This window comes from Agelaius tricolor, unplaced genomic scaffold (genome assembly GCF_023055355.1).
Source record: "Agelaius tricolor isolate 1412-34295 unplaced genomic scaffold, bAgeTri1.0.p SCAF_13, whole genome shotgun sequence".
In the NCBI taxonomy this organism is placed as follows: Eukaryota; Metazoa; Chordata; class Aves; order Passeriformes; family Icteridae; genus Agelaius; species Agelaius tricolor.
Window position 1 is genome coordinate 21,266,721 of NW_027269273.1, and position 17,076 is coordinate 21,283,796.

A 17,076-nucleotide genomic window follows, 5' to 3' on the forward strand; every position below is an offset into this window, starting at 1 on the left:
TCTTTTAGAAAGGGATAATAATAGTATTTCATGCCTAGGAAGCTACTAGGAAGGTTACATGTGCCTCTGTGAGATTCACAGGTCCTGCTGTGATGATTTCAGAGCAGACCCTTGGATTGGTGGATTTTCCCTGGATGAAATTTAACCCTGGCATCCAGTATAAATCTGCAGTTCGTGCTGTAGCAACACCATTACAGCATTTGCATGGGCATTCACAAACACTGATGGTTTTTTTGTGTTTATTTCATTAAATGTTGAAAAGTAACAAGAAACTAAACAACTGTCACAGGTTATTTCTCAAACTGACTCAAGGCAGGTGTTGCTTTCAGAAAAAGGTTGTGGTGCCATGTGGCAGCTCCTCCCCTGGCAGACCAAATTCATGAAGTGTCAGCCCTTCCTCAGCTCCAACAGGTTCAGTCTTACTCTGCCAGAGGGTTTCAGCTCTGGAGTTGTGCCAGTCTGACTGTGTTGCCACACTTCAAACCAGACTGGGAACATTATTTGTTTCATAAACAAAAACCAGCATGAGAAACAGACTGTTTTCTTTCTTCCTAAAAGAAGATATTTTACCCATTTTAAATTATTGTGTTCTGACAGTGAAAAATACGTAGAACTGTTGCTATGGAAAAGCTGTGTGGGAAAAATATGTGCTATTTTAAAATTTTATCAGTTATAGGCATGAGTGGATGGGGTTTTGCTTATATTAAATTAATAGTTTTTACTATTTTTTACTATAGTTTTACTATAGTTTTACTATTTACTATTACTAAATAAGATGACGTGAAGAAATTGCATCAAATCCTGTTGAAATGCATATTTTTGCCATGCAGCTGCTTCCCCTGGGAGATGATCTGTGGCTCGATTTGGCCAGCAAAGGGCAGTGTGGAACACATTTTGGTGCCTTTTGAACCACAGTGAACCACTGTGCCTGACAGCAACAGGCTTTTATCTGATTTCATGTTCTCCTATTTCTTTTACTTGCAAATTAGAAAAATATTCGCTAATTGATTGCTTGCCTTGTCAACAGCATAAATGGAAACAAAATTAAATACATTGCCAAATTTTAGTATATACATAGATGCATGTGCTTTAGAGATGCATATAATTCATACACAGTCCTTGTCTCCTTCACTTAAATTTATGATGTTTTTTTCTTTTTCCAAGAGGATGTATTCAAAGCAGATCCTGAATAAAACAGTGTTAATTCCAATAAAACAGCAGTTAAACATTCCTGCTATTCACTCATATTTACAAGTAATGTTCCTCCTACTGCTTACTACAACTTGAGTTTCTTCATTGTTTTTTCCTAAGTTTCCTTCATATAGCTGGACAATGCAGAATTCCCCCATGTGTGCACATTTTGTACTATGTTTCTATATGTCTTCTGTAGTGAGCTAAGATGGGTTTTATTTATTACTGTATTTTTTTTGGACATGCAGTCTGTTGACTGAAGCTGATGCTGGTCATACTGAGTTTACTGATGAAGTGTATGAAAATGAGAGTCGCTATCCTGGAGGGGAATGGAAAGCATCTGAGCAGAGCTTCACAGATGTGGTGAGAGTTAAATTTTTCACTGGATAAGTAAAGGTTTAAGAGAAGGACTACTATGTTTTGCTACACAGTGTATTTACCCTACTAATGCATAAAACTGTTATATTTCCCTTACATGAAAGAATGGAGAAAAAGCCCCACCCCCACGTGAATTCACATGTCCTTTTGGATGGGTGTGGGAAGATGATGCTTGGAAATCCGATTTAAATCGAGCAGTGGATGAACATGGTAAGATTTACTGTTTATCTGCTGATTCTAGGAAAACTTGCTGTATTTTATAATGAAGGAGGACACATGCCAAAACTGTAGCAATACTCTGAGCCTGATATTGGTTGCCCAATGGAAAAATACTAAGGAAATATTTGGATAAAATTGCTTAAGGAATCAGATAATATGACATTGAGAAAGTGTTCACTGTCTGCATCTATTTCTATTTCCATTTTAATGGATTAGTAGCAGCAATTGAGAGACTTTTAGAGAAGTCAGAAGGTTGGGACCTGAAACCTCTGTAATTGCACCAAGAATATGTGGCAAAACCAGGTTTGGATCTGTCTGATAATTTACCTGTGAGCCTTCAGCCATGGGATCAGTCACCAAGTAATGCTACAAAGTGAATCAGGAAGTCTGAGGACTAAAGGAAGTGGGGAACCAGTTTGTGTTGACCACACACCACACAGGTATCTCGCTTGTATTTCTGAAAATATACCAACTCATCAATTCTATTTTAGGGTGGGAATATGGAATTACTATTCCTCCAGACACTAAACCCAAGTCATGGGTTGCTGCAGAGAAAATGTACCACACACATCGACGACGAAGGCTGGTGCGGAAACGTAGGAGGGAGCAGTCTGAGGGAATGACAGCAGGAAGGGTAAGGAAGAGAGATCCAGGCAGGGACTGGTACTTTGTAACAGTGTCAGGGTTTGGGGTTGTTTTTTAAAAATCTGCGTGAGATTACTCATTATCTGAGTGAAGAAACTTGTAATACCAAACAAAAAATCTAGAACAACCTTTTACATTTTCATTGCATTCCCTTTCTTTATCTTTTTGTACATTGATGTTTCTAGCCTTGGTTTATGAGGGGGTTTTTAGGCTTGCCAGAGGAAACGCTGGGTTTTTTACTACAGTTACACAACACTGTGGATAACAAGAATTTATATCTTCAAGGGAAGGTCATCCTATGAAGACCAAGAAGGATGGGAATATGCTTCCTTGATTGGCTGGAAGTTTCACTGGGAGCAGCGCAGCTCTGATACTTTCCGTCGAAGACGATGGAGACGGAAAATGGCTCCCTCAGAGACACATGGTGCTGCAGCTATCTTTAAACTTGAAGGTGCTTTGGTAAGAGACAGAATGTCAAACACATCTTTCAAAGGTCAACCTGTTACTTTGCAGTAAATAAACAAATATATTGGACATTTTAGCCCCTATATTGTTAAACTAGTGTATAACTGAGAAGACAATACAGTGTGTATTGTTTAAATTATTTAGTCTGAAAGGGATCATTAAAGTTGGGGTAGAGATTCTTGTATTATTACTAATTTTTTATATTTTAATGACATATGCAATATTATATATCACATTATATATGATTTATGGTTTATGGTTTTAATCCTACTCATTACTTTATTTTTTAAATTATTTTTATTTTTGCATTATGTGAGATTTAGCTCAAAAGGCCAAATTACTAGGTAAGCCTCCTGTAAGTAAAGTGAAAAGATAGCTCAAGCTTTTCGTGCATGTAATTTAGATGTTTTAACATCAGCACAAAAGACAACAGGCTTGGAAAAAGCTGCCCCTGATGAATATTTGCTTGTCTAAACAACCAAACACAAGAAAAGATAGCAAAAAAAAAAACCCATAAGAAAAGAAAATAGTGTGTTGGAGAAGCCACAATTTCATATGACACAGATAGATGAGCAGAATGCAGTTATTCCTCAGCTTTTGAGGTTAACACAGCTTCACAAATAACCTCTATTTACCAAAATACAAACTGTAGCAAATAATGTGAGAAGCCTCCTTTGTTTTTATAAAATATATAATAACTCTGAGTGTGTAGCATTAACAGAACTTCACACTTTTTTCTTGGTTTGTTTCTCTTTTTGGCACCAAATGTTGATCAAGCATTCACTGACAGAATTTTCTTTCTCCAGTTAATTTGGTTGCTCTGAGTAAAAATGCCTATTTCAGTTTTGCTTACAGCTATAGTTCCTGGGCTAGTGCTGGGATAAAGCCTTGGAGCAGTTCTCTGCCACAGCACAGTGCAGAAGACCTGGGAGCTTTCCTCCACTAAGAGCTGATAGGTAGCTAGTAGGTAGCCACAAATAAACATTCATGAAGTAAGATGACATGACTGCATATGACTTCTTCAGAGCTTCAATTGGCAACACGAAACAACCTCTGGACTTGAGTAAACATCTTGTAAAGTACATTCACTCACAGAAGTAAATTTCTCCTTGTGCTGGAAGGGAGATGGAAGCCCATAAATTCTCTCACATGGTCCATTTCTATCAAGTTCCTTCCATGTTTGTAAATACTCAATAACTTTTCTCTGTATGTAATTTCAGGGAGCAGACAATAGTGCTGATGATGGAGAAGGGAAGAGTTCAGACAAAGCCAAGGAGTCAGCTACAACAGTGTTTGGTGCCAATACACCAATGGTTTCCTGCTATTTTGACAGTAGGTTCTTTAACAATTCCTTTCTCAAAAATGTTGTCTGTTTCATTTTGGTTTCAAACAAAATAATAAATCTTTGTGGTTTACTTCTAGCTTTATATGCCTTCTCTAGTAATTACTATCAGACCCTTGATTGGATCCTATTTAAAGTTATTAAAGAAAAATTACAGTTAGTCATTTCAGTATTTCAGTCTGGTGTCACACAGATATTTTTAAAACCTGTATGGGACAGGAATTTTAATGCTAAATTTAACTTTTTTTGTTGGTTCACATTACTTAACCAGCTCAGTGCAAGATCAGACAATGCCTGGCCCAGAGGAAGCAGTACCATGTAGTTGAGTTGGCAAAGTGAACAAAACTGTAACTTTGCCAACCTGGATGAGTTTTAAATTCTTTGTAATCACTGTAATGTGAATCACAAAAGCAAAGAAGTTGAGATGGGAGCCACCAGTGCTAGTTAACAGGAATAGAGGTCAATTCTGAGACTTAACATCCTTTTTGAGGGGTTCTGACTTGTCTTAATTTGAATTCTGCAGAACTTGATCAACCTGCTGATAATGGATGGCTAAGTCTTAAATATTTCAGAACCTGGGGAATATTGTTTTAATAATTAACAGCTGGAGGAAAATGGCACTTTTTCTTGCCAGAGGTCAGAGGTTTCAGCCCAATGATGGTGACTCAGAATTTTTCAAGGGCTGAAAGGGTTACACCTGACATCTTTTAAAGAAAAGCTGTAGTAACTTAGCCCCACATTGTCCTCAGTTGGGCCACTCACATCTTCTTTTTAAGCTATTCCACCAAACATGTAGTGGTTTATTTTTTAAAATCTTTTAACCAAAGAGACAGAGTTGCAATTGGGATAACTTTCTAGGCTAAGAGCTAAAAATGTGAAAGACCCAAGATCCCGGAAGTGCTGTAGTGAATACTTAAATTAAGCAAAGGAGTGCCCAGTTCTTGATTCTCTTTGTGTGAACTAGATTATCAAACTGTTTCAAAGAGCAATTTTTGAATAGAAGGATTTTTTAGATGATTGTGTGGTGAAAAAAGCCCAGATAGCATTAGTGATTTTTTTTTTCATTTCTGCTTTGTGTTGGAACAAATATTCTCAGGGGCTAGCTCATTGGTATTAATACACTCATGTGAAAAGCAAAAATGTTATTACAGTGCTTATGTTAAAATGTGTAAGGCATTTGTACAAACTGTCTTCATCACACAAAAGAAACCTCTATAATGCAGTTGAACTGGTTTTATTTATTTGATACAGGAGTATATACTTACCACCTTCGCTGTTACATCTACCAGGCAAGAAACCTTATGGCTTTAGACAAAGACAGTTTTTCAGGTATGGAAAAATCCTTCTAAAAGTGCAGAAAACCCACATTTGCCATGAACTTGTAGCTTGATTTATTTGGATGTAGAATATCTTAACTCCTTAAGGTCTGTGTGTAGGTCCCAGCTACTGAAACTATGCCATAAAGAAAGTCTCAGCTTTATTAAGTATAATCTGAATTTGTTTACTGCTGCCCCAGAGGCTGCTGCAAACAAAGTGCTCTGTATGCCCTGTACCAGTTGCTGCCAGTAAATTGTCAGTGAGGGAACTGGATTTCAGATGAGGTCTGAATTTCCCATGACCAGGCCCTTCCTTTTGCTTTGGATTCTCCTTTAACCAAAGCCTACATGCAGTTTTGTCCTGCAGGAGGCTTGCATAAAAGCAAGGATGAAGAAAGCTGGATGGTTTTTTCATTAGTTATGGCACCAACTGCCTCTCAGTGTTCAGTGTTTTATATTAATTCATTATGGAAATTAACTTGCAGAAAACTACACTGTGCCTTACTGATAAGCATGTCTTTTATTTGTTTATACATGTTCATTTCCAACTCTTAGGTATTCCAACAGTGCTGTGTCCATCTGGCATCTTTGTAGTCAGGCAATACCCAGTTTTCAAGTTTTGCTAATTCAAGTCAAAATTTCATTGGAAAGCCACAGAGCAAATTGAATTTAGATTCTGTAAGAATATGACTTTACACTTCCTTTAAGGAGGTTCAGCAAAAGACAAAGCTGAAATGAATTTTCTTTCTCCATTACCCTCCGTTTGCATCCCTCTTTTTCCCCCTGTAATTGAGTAAATGTAACGCCTCTGTTACTGAAGATACAGTGCTTTACAGGTTTTAGTGATATTTTCTAAAATAAGGAGGGTTCTGTATGGCTGCCTGTGTGAATTTGGTCTTATTTCAATATGCAGTACTTAAAAGCAATGCAAAGCAACAATTACAAATGCCTCCAAATTGCATTTGTATCATTCAGGACAGGCACCTCAGATGCAGTCATACATAAACTAGCTCATCTACATTTTATTTTCCTCTAAAATTAGTTTGAAGAATTAGCCAAATTTTGTAAAACTCTGATCCTGTACCTTGGCAGAATCTATTGAAACTGACCTAAAGATAACCTTTAAAATTGCCTTTAGTCATTAGTGATTGCAATTTGTACAGGAAACATTAATGACCATCATCAGATACCTTCTACCAAGCTCTTGATTTAAAGGCCTGCCGAATACTGGGCCTAGACCACCTGAATCATTCAGCTGTTTCACAAAAAGAGGTTGCTATAAATGAGCATGTTTGAAACCTAACCATGATCTGAGCAATACAGCCTGGGACAATTTGTTGTTTGGCAACTAGTCAGACCTTGAATTATTTCTTTCTATTATTTATGAGGCAGTATAGTTGTATATCAATGGAGAGAACAAAAAAGGGTTTCTATGGACAAGATTTAAGACAAGATTAGTATAAACAGTGTTTCATTTTAGTTTTCTGGTTCTCTTTCTGCTTTGCAAGATATTTTATCATTTTCATTTATTACTCAGTTAATCAAGCCTTGTATAAAGGAAGTGATTTATTAATCAAATGGAAATTGCTCTATTAAATGTAAATTATGTGTATGTTTTCATTTTTGTTTTACATAGAATCTCTTCTAGAACTGGTAACAACAGTAGAAAAATAACACTATATTTGATAAAAAATGTGCTTGTGTGCCTTATGGCTCGATGTGGTTTTGTTTGTCCGTAACTCTGTGCTTTCAATTTCTGTATGATATTTCAGATCCATATGCTCATGTTTCTTTCCTCCATCAAAGCAAAACAACTGAGATCATTCATTCAACTCTAAATCCTACGTGGGACCAAACTCTCATATTTAATGAAATTGAGATCTATGGGGACCCACAGTCAATAGCCCAAAACCCACCTAAGGTTGTTATTGAACTTTTTGACAGTGACCAAGTGGTAGGTGAAATCTTTTTACCCTGATTGCTTTTTTTATTTATTTATATTAATTGTCAGTACATTAATGGTTATTTTTGCTATTTTTGGTTGCAGGGTAAAGATGAATTCCTTGGAAGAAGTGTTTGTTCCCCCATGGTCAAATTGACCCCAGAAGATGACATCACACCAAAACTGCTCTGGTATCCTGTAACAAATAATGGCAAAGCTTGTGGAGACATTCTTTTTGCTGCAGAACTTATTTTGAGAGACAAGGTATATATTTCTTTTTTTGTATGTATGTGTAATATAATAAGACACAGCATATATTCTTACACGGTGAGACATTATGGGAAGAACTGTCTTAGTAGTTGCAGGGTATTTCAGCTAAGATGAGAGAATCTAATACTCATGTTTGTGTCTTAACAGGGTGGTACCAACCTTCCAATTCTTCCATCACAAAGGGCACCAAAGCTTTACATGGTCCCTCAAGGAATCAGACCAGTAGTTCAACTCACTGCTGTTGAGGTATGGTTACTCTTAAACTAACTGAATACAAGGGCAGTCTTCTCATCCTCTAGACAGAAAGTTTTTGAATTTACTTACAGAAAACAAAAACTATTCATAGTGAGAAATACTCTTTTTTCTAAGTGTTGGTGAATATCACTGTTTTCATTGATTTTCCTAGAACTAGAACCTTGAAATATTTTGCCAGACACATATTATAATTGAAAAGATTTAATTTCTTCATTCCTACTTTTGGAGTATTATATTAAACATATTGACATTCCTTCCCACTTTTGCTCATATTGGATTTTATTTTACAGATTCTGGCCTGGGGGTTGCGAAACATGAAAAACTACCAACTGGCACCTGTTATGTCTCCAAGTCTAATTGTGGAATGTGGGGGTGAAATGGTGGAATCTGTGGTGATCAAAAACCTCAAAAAGACACCTAATTTTCCATCTTCTGTTCTCTTCATGAAAGTTGTACGTTACAAAAACCTATATGCCAGCTATCTATAGCAAAATAAGTTCCTCCATAGTTTTTAGAAGTCCGGGATTTGTTCTGAGTAGGAAGGCTCACACATCCTTTTTTGATTTACCATTAGAAATTTATGAGCCTGAAAACTGTAATAAAGATCATGTAAACATGTCTGTACAGTCATGTACTGTACAGGTTGCACAATTTTATATGCACAATCCAGTGCAGTATATATTTTTTTATTTGAAAGGGCGTCAATTTACTTATAGATGTTTAGCTACTTTTTGCTAGGATGGGTGCTGTGCAAGAGTCAAGAATATTCAAGATTTGGGACAATTATTCTTACTGACTTTTACTGACTGATAAGATTAGAAGCTTTTATTCACCATACAGCCATAGAACGTAGTAGTTCAATATTAAATAAATGAAGTAACAGCTCTAATTTAGGGGGAAAATCTTTATTCTTTCTTTTTTCTTCTGTTTGCATTGTAAAAAAACCTCTCACTTTCTATTTTTAGCTGTTACCCAAAGAGGAGCTATACAGTCCATCTCTTGTTATTAAAGTAATAGACCACAGACCATTTGGACGGAAGCCCATCGTGGGACAATGTACTATTGATTTACTGGAAAGCTTTCGCTGTGACCCCTACACCACTAAACAGGACATTGCACCACAGATGAAAGGTAGAAAGCTGGAAAATGAAAAGTTCTACCTTCTTTTGAGATGCTAGAATTACCTGCCTGTTTACTCTGATGATAGCCATCTCGTGTTGTGTACTAGGTGGAGATATTATTATCTGAAAGGAACAACATCTGACAGAGAGCATCAATTAGTGTAACATTCTGTGAAGCATAAGAGGGCATAATGCAAAGGCGAGTCCACTCTTGGACTTGTGCTCATTCCCTGATGTTCCTCTTTAGTATCAACTTGGAAGTTAACTACCTGCAGATCACCTCAGCACTAGTGCCAAAGAAATGATCCAGTATTCCAGCAAATATGGTCTGAATACAATGGTGACATTTCCTCTACATTTTTCAAGTTTTACTCTTTTAATTTTAATTCTATATATTTGAGAAATGTTTGCATATCCTGCACAAAAGTACTTTATCTTTTTTTAGGAAAAAGTGGCAATTAATTGCTTTCTTTAGAGGATCAAACAAATAGCCAGTGAATTATTTTACTTCTTCTGTAACTGTCTGGATTTAAATCTGATGAAACTGTTTAGTAAGATATTTTTCCTACACCATATTGCCTTAATAAAACCTTTGGCTTACAGTTAGTCTACTCTCTGCTGCACCTCGCCAGGATACAGTAATTGATATGGAAGACTCACAGCCACTCCTAACAGCTCAGGTAATCTTTGAAATTTGATGCTTAACTTTGGTCTTAAGATCTCTGATTTCTGAGGAACTATCTAGACAGCAAAATTGTCAGAAACATATGCAACCCTCTGGAAAGCCAGATGGGAGAAAGTTACTTGGTGACAGGGAAGCGATGGAAATTTGGTCATAATTTTAAATTTTGTTTTCGTATCATGAACACCAAACTATAGCATTTTGTCCTTGGTCAAATTCACTACTAGCTTAAGAATTAATGATGTTGTTCAATAGCTACTGTAATTATGTGATAGAACATCACCCAGTTCCCACTGATGGTGGGTAGGGCAGCCTGATTTTGCAGACTGAGCAGTTCTAGATAAAGGAGTTTGAAGTAGGGCTATGCTCTGGTCCTTCAGCCCTTCCTTTTATCACAGTCACAGCTTGGCCTCTCTTATCTTGAAGCCATCCAAACCCAATAACACTGAAAAAAATTTTTTTCTGCACTAACAGTTCTTTTCCTTCTCTTCTGTTGTGCCTTGTCTCTTTACTGCTCTGATTCTTTCGGGACCACCACAATACAGTTTTACTTTCCAGGTAAAAAATAATTCTACTTACAGAGTTTTACTCTTGAGTTGAAATGTGACTGAAGACAGATTCCAAGCAGTACATTTTTTAAGAAAAATATTTTCATTCTTTTAGGACTGTAAATTGTTTCCCTTGCCTAGAAGGTGTTTTCAAAGATTTCTGATGGCCTGTTACATTAAAGAAAGCAGAGAAATTATGCTCATCAATATATAGCAATTTTGCAGGCTCTTAATCCAGAATTTTGACTTTTGAAAATTCAGAATATTTTATGTTGTTACAGCAATCCCAAAGTAAATAATACTGAATTTAAGCTTTTGGACTCTTACTGCTATTTGATTATTTTAATGATTGCCTTGTTCTTCTTTCATCTCTTCTTCTTGTTGTCATCATATTCAGACTCCAATTAAAGTAGATAGATAGACCATGATCTTGTGATTACTGTCATCATACATGTAAATTGTCATTAATATTTAATTTACAGCAGTCTCTAACCTTTATCTGAAATAGGTCTTCTCCTCCAATAGAAGTAAGATATATGATTATTTTCTTTAAAAATTATAAGGAAAAATATTTAGGAAATAAAGAAGATTTAGCACTTCAAAGTCACCAGTAAAATTGATTATATTTGTGTAGTTTATTTCAGCTAAAAAGGGAAAATTTTAAATGCTACATAAGCAGAAACACAATTTCTTTTAGTTTGACATCACCCAAGCCAAATACAACATTAGATACAGTGAAAGCATCCATATTAGAGAAATGAAAACTCAGAACAATCTAAATTGAAATAAGTAAAACTGTGGAAAGTGTAAGTGCTATGCAGACAACACCCTGAGGACACAAAATGCCAAAATTTCATCCATTACATTCCGATTTCCAGTGTTTAAGCAGTATGTCAACAGCACTCAGCAAAATGGCTTCTCCAACAGCAGTGCATGTATGTACCAGAGTGATGCATGCAGGTGACCAGCAGGGGCTGCATGGGGCCTTCAGGGGCTACTTCTCTGGGCAGCTCTGCCAGAGAGAGGTTTTGGAGGAGATGATGCTCACAAGTCCTGTAAGATTAGTTATATTGAGGTACCCTTGTTCAGAAGATCTTACTATGCGTACACAATCTGTATGAACTACTAGAAACTTCTTTGTGTGCCAACTTAATTAAAATCTGTGTGATAAAAGCAGAAAAAAAAACCAGGATTTATTTCATTATGCTATTAATATTTAAACTTTTTTAGAAGTCTACTTCCTGGAAAATAATATTACAATTTACAAAACTCTGACTTTTCTAGGGATCCACTGTATCTCTTAGACTGTTTTCCCCTAATTCCACGTTTTTCAAAAAGATAATAGTTAAATGTTAATATCTTGACAACTTCATGTATAACAATCTACAGTGAAGTTACTGGGTACATTTAAAAAAGGACAGTAACATTACATTGTTTTTACCATGTGAGTATTTCACTCCAAAATCTCTAATTTATCATATGGCATTTTCTTCTGTGTTTTGGCATTCTGTGAACACATCTTGATTACAACTTTTAGTAACAATAATATCTGAATATTGAAGACTATTATTTGCTCTGGGAATTTTTAAAGAAGATCTAAAGTTTTGATTTATTTTTCTCCTTAACTACTTCTTCACAAAACTACCAAGTGCATTATTTGAAGAGACATTTGGTGGTGTATCAAGGAAAAAAAATACAAACCCAAAACATAACCCCTGACTTAAACTCTTCCTACATTATGCTTTGATGAAAGATTCAGAGTTCTACAAAGTATATTTTGTGAAAAGGTTTCAAATTTGCTCTTTGAATTATGATTGAGTAATTATGCAAGCTAACCTATACATTGTCAACATTACAAACCAGTATTTAAACAAAGTGAAATTTAAATATAGAAAACTATTAAAAATTACCTCATTAATTCTACCAGTAAGTTTTGCAAGTCACTGATGATGTTGTTTCCACAAAAAATTCACTCCAACTGTCTTTAGAAAATGACAGTCCCATGCTAATCTGATAAGAATATGCTGTATTTATGATTTGAAGGTAGACAAGACTAGTAAAATATAATAGATCTGAACATCCCAGTGAAACAATTACTTAAGAGAACAGAAATGGGAGTGAATGAGAACAATATACCAGAGTGATGTCCTGACCTATTGATGCATTTGGCTTGTATTCATAAAATGTTTTGCATATTTCTTCTGCTTTGCACAAAAATTCATTGCTAACGCTTTTAAATGAAAACACAAGGTACAATGTATAAAAAGTAGCAGAAATGACATTGCTAATGATGGCTTCCAGATGGGATGCATGATGCTTGCTCTTAGTGGACTAGTGGGTCAGAATTATGGTATCTGTGATTTAACAGGTGAAGCATTTTGGATTGTGCATATTGTTTTCACACTTCTATGGATAAATCCATAGACACAATTTTTTTGCCTTTTTTTTTGGTTATGTGAAGAACAAAGCACAGGGTAATAATGTCTTACAGTCCTGAAAACCTGCTTTCTAAAATGCCTGTGTATATAAATATGCATGCTCCAATTCAATATCTAGAACATTCTGCTTTTCTGACAGCACCAAAAAAAAATCAAGTTACACACATGGTGAATGAGTATTCTTCAAAAGCATTTTGAAATTATTAACGTTTGTAACTTACTTTGTATACTTACTATATACAAACTCCTAAACATTTAAAGCCTATTTAACAGTATAAAATTCTACAAATCATATCCTTACCATTGCTTTTATTTTGCTCTTTTTTTATGGCTTGATCCTCATGAGCAGCTCACAGAAAAGGTAATGTATACTACTTCAAAATAATCTACACATTGCTTTCTCCAATTGAAAACCAGTATATCAATACTCCTTACAAATTAGCATTTAAGCATGTGGATGACAACAGTAATCTCTGAAAGTGTTTGATATAAAACCTACAGTGAACTTGTTACATGGTAGATTTAGGAAAAATATGCAAGACTGAAATAGGAAGCCCTGTATATAAAAAAAACCCCAACAAACCCAAAACAGCCCCAACAAACACTCACCATTAATGATCTGCACAATACTTTAAGATTCTCTCTAAATCCAAATAATCTTTAAAAAAATCAGATTTACCCAGTGGATGAATACTATTCATTCTGTTCATTCATAGACAATGAATGTTATTTATTACCATTGGAAATTTGTTTTCAGGGGCAACTTTCTTAAACAGTGATTATCAGACTTAAATAAAAATAGAAAAAAACCCCACAGAAATACTGTATTAGTAGAATGTATAGATTGCTAGTATCTAGGTGGCATGAGCTTATTGGAGTACTATTTTTAAGGGGCAAGACTCAACTACTTCTCAACTGCATTTGGTTAACAATGAGGTAGATCTGCAACTGCCATAATTATTATTTTCTAATTTTCTTTCAGATAAAGCTTTAATATTACCTAACTGATAATAAGTTTTAGAGGATATTTGTTACTACGCTCAATTGTTCATTATTTCTGGTGTACAGTGTGATAGGAGAGAGGCTTTATCTCCCAGTAAAAGTTTTTTTTATTTGCTTTTCTTTTAAGGAGGAAGAAATTGTTGATTGGTGGAGCAAATTTTATGCTTCAGTAGGAGAATATGAAAAATGTGGACAGTACATTAAAAAAGGATATGACACTTTAAAGGTAATGCTCAGGATAAAACAAGTTAACATATTTCAGAGTTTATAGGCCCAAGACCTCATCAAAACTGTCCCCCCTTTTTTTGAATGCTCTTCAAAATTTAACTATATACGATTTTCTATAAAAGTTCTTTCCTAATTCATATGATTAAATGAAGGCTTTAAGAAGATATCTTGTCTTCTCTTCTACTAACCTACACTTATTAAGAGATGTATTAATAATTTAATCTTGCCTTCAGTAAAAGAGAATTATACTCTTGACATCTTTGGGCACCAGGCAGATCCTAAATAAACATACACATTAAGAAAGTATGAGCACAGAGAATCAGTACTTTTACTGTTTGTTGGCTAAAATTTGAAGTAAGACTACTTTCATTTCTTGTCTAATTCAGCTAACAAAAAATACAGCTAACAAAGAAAATAAGGATAAGCTTTTGACATGCTACTTACCCTGGTTTTAACCAAGCCTAAATGAAGCTTTATCACATGTTCTCCAAAACATTGCATTTGCTCCCACTTTGATATGAAAATAATTCCAAAAGCTTTGGTTCCCTAAAATATTCCATCAAACATAAAATACTTTGCAATGCCATTATGGTGGAGCTGATATATATGATAATTTCTAAACTTTCCTTTTTTCTTTTTTCAAGGTGTATGACTGTGAATTGGAAAAAGTACCTGAATTCAATAACTTAACAGACTTCTGTGATACATTTAAACTATACAGAGGGAAATCTGAGGAGAGTGATGATCCATCAGTGGTTGGAGAATTCAAGGTAAAATTCAAATGATGGGCAACAAAGAAATGCTAGCTGCAGTCTTTTGTATGTTAGTGATTATTTAAGTAGATCTACATGCAAGAATTTCAGCTTAAATACAGATGTGTACATTAGTAGGGGCAACAGATATTGGTAACTGCTTAGCTACAGACCTGTCTTTTTCAAGGAAAGTACAGCTACACATTGCTCACACTAATGTGCTACACATTAATTGAAAATAAACAAAATACCTTCTAATGTAACCTTCCCCAGTAACCATGGGGGGACAAAATAGCCTCTCAAACAGGACTGAAATTCCAAAAAGCACGTTTTTAGGATGATTTTGGAAAAGGTATTTTGTACTGTTTCTGTGACTTTTATAGATTAAAATAATGCTGATGTAGATAAAACCAACCAACCAATCAAAACATCTCCAAACCTTAAATGATGTTTTTGGAAACAAATGCAAAGTATTTGTTACATATTCTTAGCTGGAGCAAAACCGAGCAATTGTGTTGACATCAAAATAGCTGAGTTGAGTTAAACTGGCAAAGGATATAACATTGCTTTTAGTGTTATCATCCAAAAGCCCAAAAAATAAAACAAATACTTCTAGGTCACTGCTGATCAGGCTATAATTTTGCTACTCCTATATAAAACAGAGCGTGTATGTGTAGGATAAATAAGAAAAAAGAGACTTTGAGCAGAGTGCCTGTTGCGCCTGTCTCTTGACCGGCCTTTACGCTGCGTTCCAGGGCTCCTTTAAGATCTACGCGCTGCCCGACGACCCCGGCGTGGCGGCCCCGCCGCGGCAGTTCCGGGAGCTGCCGGACAGCGGCCCCCAGGAGTGCCTCGTGCGCATCTACATCGTGCGGGCCCTGCAGCTGCAGCCGCAGGACAACAACGGGCTGGTGAGGCTCCCCGCCCCGCCCGCCGGCTCGCTGCTCCGCTGCGCTTTCAGTCAAGTTAGTCTTGATCTACACTGTTTCTTAACGATGTTCTTTCTTCTTATTTTAAATAGTGTGATCCTTATATAAAAATAACTCTAAGTAAAAAGGTAATTGAAGACAGAGATCATTACGTGCCTAATACCCTCAACCCAATCTTTGGCAGGTAACAAATTTTTTTGTATTTTCAATCTACTGTGTTTTAGAATGTTTTCCTATTTTTTTAAGGTAAACCATTACTTGAAATATTGAGTGCTCTGTTCATAGTTATATACTGACAGTTAATTGGGAGTAAAATTGCATAAGGTGTTTTCCTTTGAAATCATTGGGAAACACAGATGTTTGGCTAATCCATAGATTTTGTCATGTGGGTAAATTGCACAAAGTAAAACAATGTATATATCTTAAACCAGCCTGTGTTAGGCATATTAGAATAACAAAATATGCTTATGGAATACGGAAAAAGTTTTAACTCTGAAAACTAGATGGATCGTACAAGTAATCAGCTTAGCATGCATTCCCAGTACACTGGTCTTTCCATCAAAGGTTGGTGACACCATTGAAATATATGAATAAAAAATACTAGCTAGGAATGAAAAGTTACATCATCTGCATAGTTACTATGAAATTCTAGGTCTGGTTTAGAGTGGGAGGAGGATTTTGATAACTTAGAAGTTAGGAGGACTAGAGAGGAAGACTAGAAGGGTTATAAAGGATTTGAAAAGCATAATTTGCAGTGATGTACTACAGGTTTTCAATTGTTCAGATTATGCAAAGAAATAGACAGCAAAGAGACTTGATTGCAGACACAAAGTAACTTCCTTCCTCAGTCCCAATTCAAGCTGATGCACAGAAAACATCTAAGTAATACATTGTGCAGAAAGGAAGGAGGTAATATCCAGAGGAGTAAAAAGGAAATTATCTATAAGTGCAAATAGAAATTGGAGGATGAAAGATAACTGTTGCTAGATTTATCAGCACTGGAAGCATCCTTTTAATACCTTCCAAAGGCTATCGCTCAAAAATAAACTAGTAAGTGCTTCTTTCAATTTGTATTTTTAAGTTTAAAAATTAAAAGCATTTTTCAAAAGAGCAATAGCCTTAATGGGCAATTTTTATGTTCAGAATGTATGAACTCAGCTGCTTCTTACCTCAAGAAAAGGATCTGAAAATTTCAGTCTATGATTATGATGCATTGACTCGTGATGAAAAAGTGGGTGAAACCATAATTGATCTGGAAAACAGATTCCTTTCCCGTTATGGATCTCACTGTGGCATCCCCCAGCAGTACTGGATGTAAGTAAATTTTGTCTGTTGAAAATTTTAGTCTGTAAG

The 17,076-nt window shown here is 35.6% G+C and overlaps 1 protein-coding gene across 1 annotated transcript in view; it reads left to right on the plus strand.

Moving 5' to 3' along the window:
• MYOF (myoferlin) overlaps nucleotides 1–17,076 on the plus strand; it is a 61,146-nt gene that overhangs the window by 37,508 nt on the left and 6,562 nt on the right. Inside the window, exons 27-45 of the mRNA XM_071439129.1 lie at nucleotides 1,440–1,554; nucleotides 1,674–1,779; nucleotides 2,280–2,422; nucleotides 2,719–2,892; nucleotides 4,119–4,230; nucleotides 5,492–5,569; nucleotides 7,329–7,510; nucleotides 7,604–7,762; nucleotides 7,916–8,014; nucleotides 8,314–8,475; nucleotides 8,989–9,154; nucleotides 9,748–9,824; nucleotides 11,253–11,309; nucleotides 13,162–13,173; nucleotides 13,942–14,040; nucleotides 14,687–14,812; nucleotides 15,550–15,705; nucleotides 15,816–15,907; nucleotides 16,867–17,037. Of these exons, the coding sequence (XP_071295230.1) occupies nucleotides 1,440–1,554; nucleotides 1,674–1,779; nucleotides 2,280–2,422; nucleotides 2,719–2,892; nucleotides 4,119–4,230; nucleotides 5,492–5,569; nucleotides 7,329–7,510; nucleotides 7,604–7,762; nucleotides 7,916–8,014; nucleotides 8,314–8,475; nucleotides 8,989–9,154; nucleotides 9,748–9,824; nucleotides 11,253–11,309; nucleotides 13,162–13,173; nucleotides 13,942–14,040; nucleotides 14,687–14,812; nucleotides 15,550–15,705; nucleotides 15,816–15,907; nucleotides 16,867–17,037 (2,286 nt within the window). The remainder of the gene's footprint in view (nucleotides 1–1,439; nucleotides 1,555–1,673; nucleotides 1,780–2,279; nucleotides 2,423–2,718; nucleotides 2,893–4,118; nucleotides 4,231–5,491; nucleotides 5,570–7,328; nucleotides 7,511–7,603; nucleotides 7,763–7,915; nucleotides 8,015–8,313; nucleotides 8,476–8,988; nucleotides 9,155–9,747; nucleotides 9,825–11,252; nucleotides 11,310–13,161; nucleotides 13,174–13,941; nucleotides 14,041–14,686; nucleotides 14,813–15,549; nucleotides 15,706–15,815; nucleotides 15,908–16,866; nucleotides 17,038–17,076) is intronic.